At 40.8% G+C, this 19,181-nt stretch overlaps 2 protein-coding genes across 6 annotated transcripts in view; one reads left to right on the top strand and one right to left on the bottom strand.

Moving 5' to 3' along the window:
* NCBP2 (nuclear cap binding protein subunit 2) lies at window positions 1-2,861 on the bottom strand. Its single transcript, XM_032123979.1, has 4 exons — window positions 2,682-2,861; window positions 2,343-2,524; window positions 1,422-1,560; window positions 1-763 (listed from the first exon to the last, which is right to left on the bottom strand). The coding sequence occupies exons 1-4, from the start codon at window positions 2,766-2,768 to the stop codon at window positions 665-667; spliced, it is 507 nt and encodes a 168-aa protein (XP_031979870.1). The 5' UTR covers window positions 2,769-2,861; the 3' UTR covers window positions 1-664.
* Window positions 2,862-3,010: 149 nt separating this feature from the next.
* Window positions 3,011-19,181, top strand: part of TEX11 (testis expressed 11) — a 31,476-nt gene continuing 15,305 nt past the window's right edge. For 4 of the 5 annotated variants that reach the window (XM_032123490.1, XM_032123488.1, XM_032123491.1 and 1 more), the window contains exons 1-14: window positions 3,011-3,369; window positions 5,363-5,447; window positions 6,625-6,704; window positions 7,262-7,342; window positions 7,425-7,544; window positions 8,473-8,553; window positions 10,768-10,853; window positions 12,177-12,234; window positions 13,009-13,104; window positions 14,540-14,621; window positions 16,310-16,388; window positions 17,059-17,210; window positions 17,924-18,009; window positions 18,914-19,051. In XM_032123490.1, the coding sequence (XP_031979381.1) occupies window positions 3,061-3,369; window positions 5,363-5,447; window positions 6,625-6,704; window positions 7,262-7,342; window positions 7,425-7,544; window positions 8,473-8,553; window positions 10,768-10,853; window positions 12,177-12,234; window positions 13,009-13,104; window positions 14,540-14,621; window positions 16,310-16,388; window positions 17,059-17,210; window positions 17,924-18,009; window positions 18,914-19,051 (1,533 nt within the window). In that variant the 5' untranslated portion in view covers window positions 3,011-3,060. The remainder of the gene's footprint in view (window positions 3,370-5,362; window positions 5,448-6,624; window positions 6,705-7,261; window positions 7,343-7,424; window positions 7,545-8,472; window positions 8,554-10,767; window positions 10,854-12,176; window positions 12,235-13,008; window positions 13,105-14,539; window positions 14,622-16,309; window positions 16,389-17,058; window positions 17,211-17,923; window positions 18,010-18,913; window positions 19,052-19,181) is intronic. The other variant, XM_032123489.1, reaches the window with a different exon arrangement.

The raw sequence follows: 19,181 nt of genomic DNA, 5'->3' as shown, positions 1-19,181 counted from the left end.
TCTCAGCCAGACCCAACACAACTGTTTATTTAAAAAATTAACAGAAACTTTTAAGAAAACCACACCGAACAGCGAGGATCTGAAAAGCCAGGCAGCACTGGGGGCATCATAAAGAGAAATGCTCTGCAGGCCCTGACTAACCCAAGGGCTAGATGTGCAGACAAGCACCTCCAAGTGGATAGCAAGACTTTATCCACTTCTCTCACTCAAACAGTGATACCGTTTATTAAGCAGGTGAGGTTAGAAACTTCTTGTGCATCCCCACTAGGTGCCCAGGCACCTGGAGGGCTCCAGTGGTGGTAAGCTTTTAAAAAAAGTTCCATTTGAAAGCAACCACGGCTGCAGTTGCAGCTTGGAGGAAGCCACCTGCTTAAGTGCAACAAGAAGAGTGTGTCATAGCATAAGGTGTGTGTGACATGCTGCATTTCCTCTTGCCCAGAATCCTACAGAGCTGTCCATTTTTTTTCCCTTGTTGCCCTGTATCAGCACAGAACATCCTCTCTAGCTCAGAAAGAAGGGAGAATGAACACATGTATATCCACAGTCTAAGGAGGGTCACCTTCTGCTGGAACTTGGATCTCACTCCATACTCCGATCCCAAATGCGAGAACAGGGCTAGCTCTGGAAGGACAGAGCCCTCTACGAGCTAGGACCCATGAGGCAATTAATAGATTGCAGGCTGGTGATTTGCCTTCTGCATCTGAATGATCTTGCCAAAGCCACCTCTTCCCACATCGTAGTCTGTCCGGTATTCATCTCGCACCTGGGGCACAACAACAACACACGTATTAGTAGCACGCACTGCCTGTCTCCTCCTAGACTTCAGAGCCATCATCTCCTCCTTGCTCAGTTGGTGGGGAACTCAAGTTCAGATTAGATGCACTTCAACTTGTTTGAGATCTCTTCAGTTAATCCACCAAAAAGGTGGTAATGGTGGTGAAAATGACAAATAAGGATATATCTGATGGTTGAAATTTTTTCAGGTAATAAGCAAAGAAGACCCCAAAATATTTTCATTTAGCTTTTCAGTCCATCTTTCTGAATTGCCAGGCTTGGCCTCCAAAACATTTTATCCCATCCAAACATCATCTTTGCCCTTGGGGAAACTGCTGTGTTACGAGTTGGCCTGGCAGCTACACTGCTTCCCTCTACTCAAATTCTGGATCATTTCAAGGGTACTAGCTTGGATTAGAGAACATTCTGCTTGTATTACAGGAAGTTTGGAGTCCTAGACAGAAATGGCTTTAAGTTCTATTTCCATCTTTTAACACCAGGTATCAATTACTGATACAACCTGGGAGTGACTAAACTTCATGATCGGGTCTTTACAGCCTGCACATTGTTCTCCATGAGACAAAACCAGCAAATAAGCAGAGAGTCTTACAGGATCAAATTCAGGGATGAACTGGCATTGCCTTTACCTGTCCTCCAGTCTTTCCTCTCCCATACTGTCGCCCCTCCTTAAACCCTGCATCCCAGTCCGTGCGGATGATGCGGTCGTCCAGGCGCGTGCCGTTGATAAACCGCATGGCGTGCTCAGCATCTGCTCTCGTGTAGTACCTGAGGCACTCTGTAAGGACAACTAAGCGTGCTGTTTAGTTGGGTACAGGGGAAAAAAAAAGGGGAACTATTGTATTTGGGAAGCAGAACTCCCCCCCTGCCTTCCAGCCTTTTCTACTCTTCCCGTTCTTCCCTATGGGATCAAAAACTGCACTCGTGTAAATCCAAGCTAAAACCAGCTAATGATCAGAAAGGATTCTGTACTTTAATGTTAGTACCTGCACAGACAAGACAATGGAACAAAGACATTAAAACCTTGCTAAGGGCAAGAAATCAGTAATATGCCTTTCTGTACTATGTAAAACTTGACTAAAATAGAACAAAAGGAGCAGGCTTCACAGGAGAGCTTTGCACAGACAGCTCCTGGCACAACCTGTATGAGCGTGTATCCTCTGCTTAAAAATGCCCCCATGGCTTATCCTGCTACTTCCTTCAGGTGTGCAGTTGATGTGAGAAAGTAAACATGTGCTCTGGACATGGAAGACATCAGGCTGATGACTGTAACAGTTCTCATTTTGGCCCTAAAATCATTAAAGAAATTAATGAATTAAAGCTCTCTGCCACGTCCAGAAAGTACAGCTCTGGTGGCACTTGTCACATATGGCACCACTGTACAATCAGTCTCAGGATGTGGAGAAGAAGGTGCAAGGATGGACGGGATGTACCTGGTAGGAAGCACTTGGCTATCACCTTTCCAGCAGCAGTACAGACACACTTGCTGCGCAGAAGAACTAAAGGTGCCAACCACACGTGTGCTGACAGAAGGGAACCAGAAAGGATACTCTACAAAGCAGAAGCCACAGGGGGTTTTCTTGATCTTGTCCAGACCCATGACAATCCTCTTGACATCTCCGCACTTGGAGAAGAGCTCCTGGATCTGCTCCTCGGTGGTGTAGAAGGACAGATTCCCGACATACAGCGTGGAGGAAATCTTCAGGGATTTCTCCTGCAGCTGCCTGCTACCCTGCGAGCACAGAGGCGCACGCCCCGGGGTCAGCGCGTTCTCCGTCCCGCTCCCACCGCTCCGTGCCCTCCCGCTGCCCGGTTCCTCGCACGGCCTTGCCCCGGCCTCAGCCCTCCCCGCCCCGGCCGGGCCTCGCCACCCGCCGCGCGGGGCGCACCCGGAAGTGCTGGTCCCGGTACTGGCTGATCTCGCAGTACGAGTCGCTGTTGAGCCCGCTCAGCGTGGTGTGCAGCAGCCCCGACATCGCGCCCGCCCGGGCCCCGCTCCCGGGCCCCGCTGCCGGGATCCTTCCAGAAGCGCCGCGCACCGGACGCGGCGAGCGGCGCCTGAGGAACGCCGCTCCGCCGCGCCGCGCGATTGGCCGAGCCGGCTGTCACTCGGGGCGGGGGGCGGGGCGGGGCCGCCGGACAGCCAATCGGCGGCGCGGGAGCCGGCCGGGAGCGCCGGGTCGGGGCAGGGTACGCGGCGCGCACGCGCAGTGCGGGGGTGCTGCTCCCGCGGTTCCGCGCCCCTCGCGGAGCTCCCTGTGAGGGGCCATGGCAGGGCCGCGGGTGGCGGCCGTGGAAGGTGCCGCGGGCCCTCCGTTCCCGATAAGCGCCGCCGCTGGCGGCTGTTGTTGGGCTCTTTGTCACGCCCCGTTGTCCTCCTGTCTTACAGCGCTGGTGCGGGAGCTGTTGAAGGAAGAGGCGCCGTCCCGCATTGCCGCCCTCACCGAGGAGCTGTTCCAGGCGGCGGAGGGCATCTCTGAAGAGGATGGGAAGGCGGCAGAGGGAGAGCCCCCCGCTCCTAGCCCGTCTGAAGAAATGGGGGGTGCATGTGCTTCATACACCACAGCCCTGGCCCAGGTTGGTGCTGCAGCTCTGTAAATACCAGCTGCTGCTGCTTCCCAGCCTTTGCGGTGAAGCACGTGTAGCACTACTGAAACGTTAAAGAAAACAGTTCATTTCTTCGTCGTTTACCCCAATAGCGTGAAAGTCCAAAATAAAGTGGGAAATGGTGTTTAAAAGTCAGTGCGAAGTGATGATCGTAAATGTAAATATGTGTCACTGACTGCTCTTCATGAGACCGCACCTGGATACTGTGTCCAGATCTGGGGCCACCAACATCAGAAGGATGCGGACTTGCTGGAGGAAGCCGTGAAGGTGATTTTAAGGGCAGGAGCACCTTTCCTGGCAAAGACAGACTGAGTTCAGCCAGAAGACAAAGCTCTGGGGAGACCTTCTAGTGCCTAAAGGAGTTCTGAGAGAGCTGGAGGGGGACTTAGGACAAGGGTGTGAATTGACAGGGCAAGGGAAAATGGCTTCACATTGAAAGGAGGTTGATTTAGTTTAGATATTGGTAAGACTGTAAGGGTGGGGACACACTGACACATGTTGCCCAGAGAAGCTGTGGCTGCCCCATCCCTGGAAGTATTCAAGGCCAGGTTGGATGTGGATTGGAGCAACCTGGGATACTGAAAGTTATTCATGCCCGTGGCAGGGGGTTGGAACTGGGTGGTCTTTAAGGTCACTTCCAACCCAAACCATTCTATGATAATAATGAGAAAAGTTACTGGTTACTGGTGATGTTAAGGTACTTATTATTTCAAATTACTAGTAGTATCTAGTTGTAATTTCAAGTAAAAATGGAAATAGAGAGCACTGATGCATTAAGAGTTTGGTACTGGATCAGAGGAGCGGTCCTTCTCATCCTGTCTGTGGATTCCATAATGACAGCAGATACCTGAGGAAGAAAACAAGCAAGCATGTAATTTTAACTGCCTGGTAAACCCAGTATGCAATATTATGTTGGAAGTACTCATTTTCAGTCCTTATAAACTTATAAAAGTTTACCAGGTGGTTGTTTATAATGTTTGTTTTTTCCTTCTGTTTATTTCTCCTAGAGGAGTACTTAGAAAGTAGTAAACATCTACTTTAAAAGTCCTTTTTCAAAAAGGAATCTGATGAGTAATACATGAATCTGAAATAAGAAAAAAGACCAGCTGAGATATTGTTCAACTTTTTCCTCCAAAATTATATTTTCAAGAGATATTTAATTAGCAGTTATCAGCTAAGGCACACTGATTTCGGAAGTCCTAAATTTGCAACAAGGAGCAAGATAGGTTAGCAAGTGTCATAACAGAAAGTGTGATTAGTACAGTATGTAAAGAAATACAAGAGCATAAAAGTGCTATCCTTCAGTTCTTCCTGAATCAGTTGGGCTAAACTATTTTTGAAGAAAGGAGAAAACATTAATTTGTAATCTGGCCACTTCAGTAAGAGAGGCTATGAACTCTCTCCTAGATAGGCAAGAGTGTATTTGTAGGCAAGATCTATCATGGAAAGTGGAATAAAGTGATGGAAAATGCAGCCCCTCAGGGTGGGTTGCTAAAGCAGCTTTTTGCCTTTATGTAGTGCCTTATCTTTTTAACAAGAGTATATAGTCAGTAGCCTTTGTTCTTTGTTTGCTAATATCAGAAGTTTCCCAGTGTAGGTATTTAAAGCAATTAAGCTACTTAGTGTTCTTTTTGATGTGCAAAAGAGGTGAAGCCTTACTACAGGTACATTCTCAAACGTGGTAAGATTCTTTTCCAACCCCTTCAGATTTTAGCTGAAGAAATGCCACGTGGTCCATTCAGCGTGCCTGTTTTCAGGTCACTCTCCAGCATGTCCCTGTGGGATCTTGTGAGAATTTTATGGAAAACTCACACCTTTGACTCTGGTGTAAAAGGGAATTGCATAAAGATCAGAAGGGGCCATTCCTGTGAAACACGTGAAAGATGCTTCTTTTTCCAGTAGTAAATTTCAATGGGATCCACATCCAGGACAAAATTAAACAGAATTGAATTCTCCTCTTCAGGTTGAAGAGAGTGCAGTCAGCTTGTGGAACTGGACTGTGACCAAACACACGGGTGCTGTTATTGATGATGAGCAAAGAGCCAAACGTACGTATGTTCTGTACCTTCCTAAATGTGTTCCTCGTGCTGTAGCATGGGAATCAAACACTCTCTGCTGACAGGTACATAAGTAGTGCTGTAGATTTGTTTGGATCTTCGCAGGTAATGGGTACAAACAGAAGAATGTACAGCAGGGCTTGTATAAACAGTTCAAGAAGAAGCATCCTGGTGTAATAGTTATCTTCTTGTGACACAGAATCGGTGTAGGCATTCTTATCACTCCTCCTTTTCATGCCAGAACATCAGTAAAGAGGTGATGTGACCAAAGGAGTTGTAATTTGCCTTCTGATACTGTGCTTCTAACCTAAAAATGTATGGAAATAACATAGATGTAAATTTTAGAGTGTTGGTCACTTAATTTATATCAAGTGAGATAGTTACATTAGAAAAACAATCTCATCCATGTTTACATACAGAAACATTCGAAGTCCTCTTTTTACTGACATGCTTTAACCAGGTGCACAGCTGGTGGGTTCTCTTGGGCCAGGAGGAGGGCTGGGAGAAAGCAGAAGTGGTCTTTTCCCTCAATGTGTTCTTTCTGTGGTTCTGTGGGATTGCAGTGTCAGGCCTACATTCCTGTCTTGAGGGATTGTAGTCAAAATTATGCATCATCTGCATCATATAAATTATATCAGGTAAAGGGAAAAGGGTAAGTTGAGACAAAATAGAGTGTGATGTTCTCAGATCACAGCTGAAGGGCCAGGGAGAGGCTGTTTTAAATACATTAAGTGGTGTCTTTTCCATCCCTGATGTCTAAGGAAGGCCTGAAAATATTTTTGCTTTTTACTTTGAAACTGTAAAGATTATTAAACTTCATTTCCTTATTTTGCTGAAGGCTATTTTGGGGCTCTCAAGACATGTTACTGTTAGCACCTGCAATGTAATTAAGTCTTTGAATAACATGTATTTTACTTAAACTCTCTCTAAATTGTTTAATAGGTATTTTAATGAGAATATATTACTTTTTTTTCTTACTGCCTGAAAAGCAATTTAAAGCATCTTGGCTAAAATTCAGATTGCTTTAACTCCTGAAGCTTTCAGATTTTTCTCTTGTGATTTAAAATGCTGAACAGTCTTTCAGATATGGCAGGGCCTGACTTTCTTAAAAAAAAAAAAAGAAGTAGAGAAAAGGAAACTTCTGAATGCCTGCACTGTTCTTTTGCAGTACGGTTTGTTGCCTGCAGACTGATTTGCCTTTGTGAAGGCAGCGATCCTCCGGAGGGAACTATACGAAGACAGATTTTGGTAAGGCTAATTTTGGGTGAGTAATGAAATGCAGTTGATCCCCCAGGGAAGTCTTCAAATCTTACTACATTTTCTTTGGAAAGGGAGTAAAATACGTGTCTAGTTCTGGATAGCTGGTGATTTGGCAGGAGTATTGCTGACTCTCTCTTCTCATCACTTACGAAAAGATAAGACTGATGATCCCATTTTTTCCTTTTTAAGAAAAAATACATGGTGAAGTGGGACCTGTATTTTACAGGGATACCTTGCTGAGCCATTTGAGTTAGGAATGTCTGGACAGTGTGGTCAGCATCACATCTTCTCATAGGGTAAAATAGGAGCAGCACATTCATTTATTTCAGAATCTTATAATACTGTCTAGTAGGCCACCATAAGTCTTATGCTGCATCTGAGTGTTCAGGGCTTCATTCAGAAGTGAGAGTTGCTGGTCAGAAATTGCAGAGCTGAAATACCCTTGTGCTGTGTTAGATAAGTGCAACAATGAGATGAGATCTTATGTTGCCTTTCTTGAAAGTGACTGTATTTTCACAAAAGATTTACCCCGTTTCCTCCTTCAGATGTCTATGAAAACTGGGAAAGGATGGATAGATATTGGAAAAGCTGGTCTTGCAGATGGATTTCTAGAGAATGCCATGAGTGTAAGCTGTTTTCCACTTTTGATTTATTACATACTCATCTATTTGTAAGTTCCATGGGTGATGCCTGCACTTTGTTTTCCAGAGTGTAGAAAAGCTGTATGCAAAGTTACGGAAGGGCAGCGAGGGTGAAGCAGATATTCAAGTGCACAGAGCTGATGTGGAGAAGAGCCTTTTCAAAGTACTCTCTTACCAAGCTGAATCTGTATGTGTTCTCAGTTTTCCTTATAAGTCACTAGGGCTATAGAGGGAAACTCTGACCCAGTTGTTAGATACCTGAATGCTTGGCATTGAGGACTTGCTGGGGGATAGATTTCCTTCACTTAGATGTAAGATAGCAGATCTCGTGTTTGCGTTCAGTGTTGCAATCATTTAATGATTTTTAATTTCCCTCATTTATCACAGTCATTTTTGCAGTGTTGTTTATATCTTCTAGTTCAGATTTGTTGCTTTATGATTTGGCTAGCATGGCTGTTTATAAAATAAACAGCTTCCTGTATGAATCATAAATGGGTCAGTTCCAACAGTGTCCTGTGCTTGACTGGAGAACAAGACAAATAACTGTGATTTAAAGTATGTAATTTAGAAATTCTAAGTTTTGAGAGGAATTGTTTTGCCTGACTGATGTGTCTGAGAACTCTTATCAATCCTACAGAGTATTACGGACATAGGAGTTCAAATACAAAGAATGTAATTTCCTGCATTTGTTGATCACACCACTGACCTCAGTATCTAGAGGGGAGCTGTTATCTCCAAAATTCTCAGGAGCTAGTCTAAACAGGACAAAGCAATGGCCAATATTTTTAAATTTGATCATGGAGACAAAAGGAGAGGTGGTATAAATTTTGCTGAAATGTTGTATCATCTTAACATGTGAATAATCTTGTCCCACATCTCTGGCCTTTGCACACTACCTGAGGACTGCAGTGATTTTCTGGATGTCTTTATCATCTGGCAATATGTAGAAATATACAGAATTATTGTAGCACTGTAAGGACAGATCTCTAATCCCAAACCTAGCTTTATTGCATGTGAAAAACCCGAGTCCTGTTCTATTTTAGAGTCAGGTTTCTAGTGAATTTTAGACTGATTGCACACTAACAGTTTGTTGGCATGCTCTGCTGCTTTCTCAGGCAGTTGCTCAAGGGGATTTTCAGAAAGCAGTGATGTGCGTGCAGCGCTGCAAAGATATGCTGATGAATTTGCCAAAAGAAGTAAGTGAGATCATCCCTTCTTTATCATTGCAAACTTTGAGAACCTACTTTCCTCTTTATATATTAAGAGATTACATATGCCATATAAAATTTTGAAAAGTACTCTGAACTGAAGATCTCTTCTGTGGTTGGTTGCCTCTTTGAGATCTTGTTGCTAAAAATTTTGCATGGAAACAGCAGGTTTTTTTTCAAAGTGCACTCTTTTCTTGCTTCTCTTAGATTAGCATTTGGAATAGAACGATAAACTCTTCCTAAACAATGAGAAGACAACTCAGCAAGCAAGGCAAAAAGATTTCTAAATTGAATATATCACCTACTTTCTAGAGATCCAGCTGCATTTTACATCTTGATCTTGTATATTGCATCTTGTACCCATGTGAACATTTGGGGATGGTTGGGACAAGAGAAGAGCTGAGTTACAAAGTTTTTGATATGCAAGTCTAAGACTACCTTCAGTACTAATCTTCATGGAACTGTAGAGCTATGAGTGGAGGCTTACCATTGCACTAAATGGTGGTTTTTGTAGTTCTTGTGTTGCAGAGAAAACAAACTATCATATGCAGATTAGCTTTTTGTTTGCAGAGATAAAAGTCTGTTATTTTTATATCAGAATAAACTTCCCAACATTTATTTTCATTTGCTTACATGTTTTCCCAGTATTTAGGAAACATTTTGGTCCTTCCTCTCTGGTACAGGTAATAAAATTCAAAGGGGCAGATGCAAATTCTGAAAGGAAAATATGGGAAATATGATTGGAGTTTATTTAGGTTTTTAACCAATTAAACTCCCATCTGATTTTACATTGCTTTTTGTGATCTGCAGGCCTTGTTCAAGTGCATTTGAGTGACTAAGTTAGTTGCAGGGGTCTAGCTTTGATTTGAATCATAAGAGCAGAGCTTTTTGAAAATGTTCACTGGGATCTTTGCATTCCTGTTCCTCATTTAATTCTAAATTAATTTCATTCTTTCCGCTTGAACTCCTTCATTAAATATTAAACTGCTTGTGATGAAAGCTCTTTACAAACCAGGAGCACTGATGCAGACAAGGTAAAGGCTTCTGGTCATGAGAGAGTGATACAATTTACTTCTGATTTAAAGAGTGGCATTTAAAAAACAAGGAAAAAGGAAAGAGCTACTGATTGCTGAGTGAATTCAAAACTTTTGGACTGCTGGGTAGCTCTCAATCCTAAACTCTTCCAGGCTCCCATTGTACCAAAGAGTCCCTGGAGAGTATCACAAGGAGATTGTTGTGTTGTGTGATACCAGAAATCAGCTGGAGAGGATTGTGGGTCATTTATAGTCTACGGACTAGTGCTCACAACAGGAAACTTTCTCTTCTGGAAAGAAAACCTTCACAAATGAACCTGTGAAAAATAAGGCTTCACATCTGAGAGCGATCTTTTTTGTGTTTGTGCATATACCTAGTCTGTGCTTTTGCCTCTGGATTGCAAAAAAAACCCAAAACAACTGAAGCAAGATGTGCTGCCTTTCTCATTTTTGTCTGAGAATTTGGAATCTGCAGTCAATTGCCAAAGGCATCATTTATATTTGGGAAAAAAAGATACTGCAGAGGCAAAATGGATGTAAATATTGGCAGCCTGCTAGCATATAAAATGACTTTTTTGTCTCTTCTTTGGATGGCATATGACAGCTGCAAACCATTTCAAAAGAAAGGCAAGTTGTTATGAGCAGATGTTGTCAGGGCTGGCTGATAAAGCTCTGAATAACCAAGCATTCAAAAGCAGTTTTCTCCTAAAACTTGTAATCCTTTTTTAACCCCAAAGAGACATGCTGTGAAGAAGCCTATCATGGAACAGGTAGAGTCCTCTTCACTTAATTATGTAAAACTTCTTTGTTATTTAAAAAAAATGAGGTTATAGTATTACAGTTTTTCCTCTCAAATTTTAATTTTTATTGTATAATATACACAGTTCTAGTGCTTTCAGTGTGATTTATTGAGGAACTCTGTGTTCCTCCTGTGTTTCAAGAATCCTGCTGTTTTTTGTGTCCTGGACTGATTAATGATACTTCCCTTTTCCACTGAATTAATGATTCAGTTTTAGTCATCTTCAGTATCCCCTTGCAAAAGGCCAGGAGTGATAACAGTGGGTATATCTTGAAAGCAAAATGCATTTTAAGGAATCTGAGACTGGAGTGCTACAGATCTAATGATGTTTTACAAGAACATTATAGAAGCAGGAATCTTTTATTGCAGACCTGTTACCTGTCAATCCTCTGTTACAATTTTGGAGTGGAAACCTATGAATGGAAGAGGTATGAACAGAGCTCCTTCTGGCTCAGGTAATGTGCAAAAACCAAATAAAACAACCCCCTTCTTTTGAGATACAAAAATGTGTTTGAAGGAGAGGGGGGAGCAAGGGAAAGTAGAGGCCTCATTAAAAATGTGAGAATACAAGATTTTAGCTGAACCAAATTAGCTGAGCAGATACTTTTTGATGGTTGTACACTATTGCCTAAAATCTGTGTCTCTTTCCCACATGAATTTTCATGCCATTAGAATGAAAGTCACCTTCCAATGGTTCTTGCCAATTCTCTCCCTAGCACTTCCTCCAAAGAGATTAGTTTTCTGAAGAGTCCTTGACTGATGAAAGGCACAAACATCAAGGTGAAAAAGGAATGGTTAGAGACTGTTTGGGTAGAATCCAAATAACTATTGTGGTACTATTAAGGGTGAGAAAATGTAGACTATGAGGAAGAGTATCCTCATGCCATGGTCATGGCCTCAGTGCAGAAAATTTGTGTTTCTGTCTTCTTGTTCTTTTAAATAATTAGAAGAAAATGAAGGGCAGCAGATCAAATTCAAAATCATTATGATCATATATGTTGTCAAAGAGGATTTGTAGAAATGCTTAGGATTAGTTACAGCTGGTGCTTTGTTGATTATTTTATATTTTATTATTGTGGAAAATGAAATACCGAGCCCTGATGACAGAATTTGAGGGGGAAATAAAGCTTTGCAAAGTGCACATAATAATCTGGAGAAAGAGTGTGGCTCCATCTAGTGGGGTAAGATTTCCCCGGTCTAAGAATATATTAGCTTAGAAAACAAGAGCCCACTTATTGTTTTTCTTTCTAACAGTTCTTCATTCACAGCATTTGTAATCAAATCTGGTTTTGTGGAATTATCACTGTGTTTTCTCCTGGGTAGTTCTTTGTTCTGCCATTTAACTTTTAGAAGAAGAACGGGGAATCACAGGTTCCAGGTTCTGTCTCTGCTATTGATGTGCTGTGATCTAGAGAACAGTCATGTATAGATTTTGTGTATTACTGTATTATATGTCAGGTGAGATTGGAAACACTTGCTTCTTCAAAATCTCTATAGTTTAAATTGATAAAACCTAATGAAATGTTTGGATAGAAGATGTTACAGAATGTACTGCAACAGGTTGAAGAAAGGGATTGAGTACAATTTTTAATGTAAGGGCAGAAAGAAACCAAAACTTTCTGTTCTGTAGTAAAAGTGACTACTGAGATTAGTTTGTGTGATTTATGTGGTTTCTAACTGCTTAGGAAGTGGGAAAGGATAGGAACTTTGCATGTATCAGAATACTAAATTTATCTCTGTCATCCTGTTTAATTCTAACTTTCATTTATCATTGATAGCCAGAGTTATGACATTGGGAAGATGGACATGAAATATTCTGTTGGCAAAGAAATGCAGGTAAGAAATAGAGAAATTTCTATTTACAAATTGGAGGATTTTGTTGAACTGACTCCAGTGTATTATCAGCCTCTTCTGTGCAACCCTGCCCTGTGATGTCTTGGTCTCCTTTTCAGTAGTCTGCTATGAAGTTTGGCAGAGTTTCAAGTTCAGTTGTTATGAGCGTCAGTCACTGATGAGCACCCATAAATCACATTTGATTCTACTATTTCACAGAAATCAAAGTGTAGAAAGTAAGGCTGAAGTAGATCCTGAAAGGCCATCTCTTCTTTCGTTCCCCTTCTCTTTGAATACATCATCAGCTACAGCTGTGTCATTTCTGATAGATGTTTCTCTGTCTCATTCAGAAGTCTGTTTATTCTTTTAATTCCAACTGCGGATATGAAGATTTTAATCTCTTCCTCTTTATGTAAATAATTTATATATTTGAAGTCCATCATCATGTTGGTCTTTGTCCTGTTCTTTTTGTTCGTTTGTTTTCCTCTGTGAAGTGTTTGCCTCCTGTTATTTCAATTTCTTCTTTCATTTTTTTTCCCAGTTATCTGATTTTCCTTGCTACCCTTCTGCTTTTCTCTGAATTCTAGTAGATTTGTGTCCTGTGTGTACTGCATTGCTTCGAGCCTGGATATGTTTCAGAAATGAGCAATCACTTTTTATGTCTGATACCAGGCAGGCATTTTTTTGACTCAAAGAGCTTTTATTTTTCAGGACCTTAGAATTTAAGTCTTTTGTGCTCATCTGTATGTTCATTTGTGGCTGTTTTTTTGTTTCCAGGCTAAAGTGCTGCGATTGTTAGCCACGACCTATTTTGAGTGGGATTGCAGTCTGTACCTGGACAAGGCATTGAAAGCCATAAGCTTGGCAAATCAGGTAGTAATTTTTGCTCTATTTATAGATTGCAATAGATGAAACTCAAGCATTTATTGACATAATAATATGGATCACATTAATCACTGGTGTGTTACCCCTGACAATGGATTGAGGTGTGTGTGCTTTATGTTTTCATGCTCCTAAGGATGTTTTGGTGTTCCCAGCTTTTTTTTTTTTTTTTTGTGTAGAAAAATACTCTTTTGCATGTAGAAGTAGAGCTGTCCTCCTGCGTGCTATTTGTGAGTAGTAAGGTCCTTTGATGATGGTGTGACTAAAATTTCTCTGACATGTGAGTTGATACAGGCAGGCAGCTGGGACAACCACAAACCCACAGCTAAAACACAAAGAGTAAAATTATTTCCATTACCTCATTATCTGGGGGATCCCCAAAGCAACACCCGGGCAGAGGCACGTGAGCAGACCTAAAGAATGAGGTGTATAAACATACCAACCACCCTGAAGGAAGTTCATATACCTCTAAGCAGTCATTACAGAGAGGTCTCTTGGTCCTGCACCATCTGTTTCCCATACAAAGACTTGAATTAATTTTGTTGTTCTGTCTTTTCCGGTTAGTGTGGAGTAAATGAAATCTGAAGAATTCCTATTTCTCTTTGGTTGATCATTTAAAAAAATCCATTTTCTGTTTTGTATAAAACAAGTTTTAAGTATAAAATTTTGTTTTAAATGGAAGCTGAAATTCAGTTTCTGCGTGCTGCCTGAATTACAGACAGATCATGATGCATATGCTCATGAGCTCAGGATAAAAGGCAGTGTATAGTCATGCAAATGATGTGCTACTACAGTATCTAAGCCTTTTGTCCTCTTTGTTGTTTACTTTTGCAAAGCTTTTTGAGGCAGAAAGTGTTTTTATCATAGTTTTTGATAATGCACATTTTGATATTGTGTGAGGTTATGGAAACCCAGAAGAAAATGTTTATTCTAGAACCTGAAATATGCACTTAGTGAGAGCTTTAGTATACAGTCTTCATTATTTACAATTGCTCCCACTGTTGTTGCCCCCTAAATTTCTTTTTATAAACTACTTTGAATCTGCTCATACTAATTTTAGATTAATCCAGCCAATTCACACATAGAAAAGCAGGAAATGTTTCTATCATTCAGTAATGTTCAGCTTCTATTTAAAAGTATCAAAAATGGGCCACAGCAAAATGAGAATTTTACATCTTTTGCTTTCATTATCCTTGTGGTCCTTTGGCAGTGTAAGAATAAATAATAAAGATGCACATTGCATTTGGGAAGAAATTATTGCATAAGTTGCCTACCACTTGTTTCAGTCATTAAAATGGAACTGAAGATTACGGTGGGGAATATGTGATTTCTTAATATTTGTTTGTATTATGAATGTGCTGCACTCTCACAGGATCTGTGTTCTACAAAGAGCTGTCCAGCTAATGTATTGCTTTTCATTGTGCAGGAGAATTTGCATCCAGCAGGGTTTTTCTTGAAAGTTAAAATCCTTCTTAAAAGTGGAGCATCAGATGAAGATATCAACTCAGGTATCACAGCTCTCTCTAGGTTTCATAGTGAGGTCATATTACTCCATATCCAAGGAGACTGCCTGTGTTGTACATAGAAAAACAATCATTTCTTGTGTTTTTGGCAGAATCTGCATTAACTAAATGTCATTTTGGTTTTGAAGTGTGAGACATTGTACTCAGTGTTCATAGAGGAGTTATCCAGATGCTAATTTGCCTTGCTGCAAATAGGGTAGGGGGAAGACTCTGAGGGCTGTTTAGAATGAAGACAGTGAAAATACAGCAGTGTAAAGCTACAGTTTATTTAGACATATGCATTAGGTTACTCAGTGAAGGTGCATTGACTCTTACACAGCCAGCACGGAACAAAGGCTGGTGAAGCATTGCTGTTCTCTGTGTGGGATTTTGCAGATTTTGACTGACAGATATCACGTGCTGATCAGTGTGTTGTTATAAAGCTGTATTATAAGATAATAAATAAACTCTTTTCTCCTTATTCCTCACATTTATCACTTAAACAGAACTGATTCTGCTATGAAATGAGAGGATAAGAAAGTTTTTGGGGAGACTTTAACAGAGAAAGGATAATGAATGTGTCAGAGAAATTGATTTTCATAAATAATGAAATCTTAAGGAAGAGAGGCTTTGTACTCTTTGTGGGTGGAAAGCATCAGATGTGTAATGAATAATTCGAGAAATGTAGGATGTGATGAGGAATTTCTTGCAGAGGGCTGAGTGATTTGAATGCTGCCAGACTAGCAGAAATGGTAACTCCACATTGCTCCTGGGGAATTTCAGCCAGATTTCAAGCAGCCAGTTATTTGAAACTTACAGTTTCAAATAAACATACAGTAGCTGACTTGTGTTCTGCAGTTTGAATTGTGAAACCATAGAGTTGCCTATCAAAACACACTCAGCTATTATTTAATAACACTAAGCCTCCAGTCAGTTTTTCAAGCAAGTTTACTAATGAATGGATGTATCTTTTCTTGTATGGCTGGCAGAAAAGTGTTGTGTCCATGAACTGCAATTCTCTGTCTTTGGAGTGAAGAGTCCTGCTAAGTTTTAAGCGTTTCACTAAAATCTTGTGTTGTGCACTTGTATCAGCTGCCTTAGAAATGCTTCTTTTAACAACTGTTACAGTCTTGTCCCTGTGTATTCCTTCTCTGATCTCATGCAAGCTACAAATGTATCTATGTTGTTATTAACCGTTCAGCACAAAGTAACAATTTAAAAACTTTATCTGAGTGGTGTAAAACTGATACCTGCTTATCACCCACAGCTGATGCTGAGGGCGTTACGCTGAAGTAGTTCCCATTGCAATATGATGCCTCACACAGCCTGAGCACCAACCTCGGTGTTAGGTTGTTCCTGTTGGATAAGGATGAGACATTTTGATAGAAGGCAGCTTGAGGCAAAAGATTGTTCTACTAATGCCTATGCTGTTCCTGTTTAAAGAGGCAGAGGACTAGAATTCCAGGGCTATCAGTATGTCACCTTTCTGTAGTACTGCATTAGCTGTACAGTGAAAAGAAAGTCAAAACACAATAGACATTCTTCCTTTTGTTGTAGATCTATTATATGGCAGCTGGTATTTTTTTTCAGTTTTGTTTCTGTCTTTCAAAGAAGCTGTAAGAGATAAGTGGTAAATTGAGCAATTAAGTGTCTAAGTTGATTATATAATCTCAAGTGCTTTGTGTTCTGTCTAGCTCTTGCAGAATTCATGCACCTTGAGATGTCTTTAGACTTCTGTTTGAATACTGCCAAGCTGCTGCTGGAGCATGGAAGGTATGAAAGCATCACTAAGTGGGGTAAACACAATTTTGTTCTTTGCTTTATAAGCAAAGAACATCTATTATACAATGATACTTTATTTCAAATAAAAGCTCATGGAGGTGAGGTAAATGGTTTTGAGAGGGAGCCTGTCTTCTATAGCAAGGAGAAACTGATTGTGGCAGCAACAGAACAGGGTGTGAAATAAGTGTAGTGGCAATATGCAGTGCTATAGCCCTACTTTGGAGTGATTATGATTCCTCATGTAGTTTTAATATATGTCTGGAATCATCAGACTGACATCTTTCTTTTAACCAACCATCAGAATGACTTCGGAGTCCTAGAATCATTCTTGGGAAAAACAGTAGAAGGATAACAAGTTACTGCAAAATAAATTGAGGCATGACATTTTGCCCTGTTAAGTGCTCTGTCATGATTATATATGTATATGCTTGTATCTTGAAGCAAATGTGAAGAATAAACTCTTATGAATACAGTGGAACAAGCATGTGGTAAGAGGAAGCTGCCATTGAATAGATGAACTGTAACAAATTCATACCTTGATTCGTTCTGTCGGTGTGATTGAATGACAAACATGCTGTATGGTGTGAATATGTTAATCTCTAGAATGGAAAATTAACAGCTCTTCTGGTGCAGCCTCTTAAAAATGCATCTCTGTGAATAGGGAATCAGTTGGTTTTGATTTTCTGAAATCTGTTCCTGAACGATTTGAATCTTCACCTGACCTTGGAAAAATTACCCTGCTCCACATCGAGTTCCTGTTGAAGAATAAGAGGGAGCTGCTCGCTAAGCAAAAGATTGAAGAAGTTATTATAGGTCTGTATCCATCTTTTACTGCTGTTTACTGAAAGCTGGATGTAGCTGGCTAAGGTCTTGCATTCTAATTTTCACTTTTTTTGCTTATTCTCATATTTCTTTCTCTGTGTCTGTTTTCCATTATGTTTCTTTTACTTGGCAACTCTCACCTTCTGTATTGAATGACAGTCATGATCAAGCTCAGGGTTAAATTCATTTGCTAGAGCAATTCCTCCTTCTTAGTGTGGACTGTGTGTGACTGATACATGTGGGATTAGAAACATTAACCAGGAGTTCTGTGTAATGTTAATACTTTGTCCATCCAGCCCAATTTATTTTTGTTTGTCAGTATAAGACAGGTTGCATATCCTTGTTGGAGCAGCTGGATAACAATTTGTTTTTCAGGTCTGTTGGACCTGTAGCACTTGCAGTACTTTTTGACTATCAGATCTGCTGTAAAACAAATCCTATTTCATGTTGCATCTAGCTAGGAGCAAGAGCTACATTTACATTGTTCAAGCATGAAAATATTTTTCTCTTACCCACTGGGTTTTTTTGGGTTTTGGTTGGTTGATTGGTTGGCTGGTTTTTTTTTTTTCCATAAACAGGATATGAAACTCTGGCTCCTAGCTGAAGCTATTGCTGTGTCCCTGTTTTTTGTTGCAGGCTATGGGATAGTTCTTAGATGCTTCTCAGTGTGCTTTATAAAGTGATGATTTGCAGTATCTTTTCAGGTCATTATACTGGGAAACAGCTGCTGCCTGAAGCCTTGAATCAGCTGCACATCATCTTGTGGGACAGAGCTGCCAAACGTTATGAGGTTTGGGACCAAATAGTAGTGTTCTCATTTATGTCAGTGAAAATGAAAATCTTTTCCTGACCTCTTTGATATGTCTATTTTTGGTTAGAGTGCAAACTGTTACTAAGAGCCTTGTTCCAGCTGGCACTAGTTTTATTTTCATCCATCTGGGTGCTGTTTTCAGTTATAAAATCCAGTTTCAGGTAGCCTCATCTTAAGGCTTGTGCATGGGAACAGTTAATGCCAGAATTCCTGTTCCAGCTGGTTCCTACATGGCTATGGGGCCTGAAGAGATTAATCCAAGAGTACTCAAAGAACTGGCAGGTGTGAGGCCTCTCAATGATTTTTGAATGATCTTGGGAATCTGGAGAGGTCCCAGTTGGCTGCAAGCTGGCAAAAGTTATCCCAATTTTCAAGAAGGGCAAGAAGGACAACCCTAGAAACTACAGGCCTGTCAGTCTCACTTCAGTGCCTGGTAAAATTATGGAGATTATTCTGGGAGTTATTGAAAAACACCTGAAGGACAATGCAGTCCTTGGTCACAGCCAGCACTAGTCCATGAGGGGGAAGTCCTGCTTGTCAAACTTGATTTCCTTTTGGGACAAGGTCACCCACCTCGTTGATCAGCTGAAGCCAGTTGATGTCACCTCTTTGGATTTCAGTTCAGCTTTGCATACTGTCTCTCAAAGTGTATGGGTAAATTAGAGGGCTGGGCACTCACCAACTGTATGAAATCTAACAAAGGCAAGTGCTGGATTCTGCACCTGGCACAACCTGAAGGTTACACTGGAATATACTTGACTATCTAAATCTTTCATTTGCTGTGACCTTTTTGAGAAAAAAAAAATTGGGAAGACATAGGCAGTTTAATCATCCAGATATGGTCATGTTTGTTTGGGTTTTGTTTTGTTTTTATATTTTCTAGGAGAAAAGCTATTCTGAAGCCCTTCACTGGTACAATTATTCAGTCAGCTTTTATACACCTGGGCAGATAGATCAGAACTTGGCTAAGCTGCAGAGAAACATGGCTTCTTGCTATCTTCATCTGAAACAACTTGACAAGGTATATTTAATGCATATATAGACATACTTATGTATTTATTTGCATTGCTTTTATTTTTGAGGAATTTCCTCTTTCATTTCTGGTCAGCCTTTGGTGCTGTCTTCTGGTCTCACCACTTTTGTTTCAAGGG

Source organism: Corvus moneduloides, chromosome 14, assembly GCF_009650955.1.
Source record: "Corvus moneduloides isolate bCorMon1 chromosome 14, bCorMon1.pri, whole genome shotgun sequence".
Taxonomy (NCBI): Eukaryota; Metazoa; Chordata; class Aves; order Passeriformes; family Corvidae; genus Corvus; species Corvus moneduloides.
The sequence above is the reverse complement of the archived record's forward strand: the minus strand, read 5'-3'. Positions and strand labels throughout refer to the sequence as shown.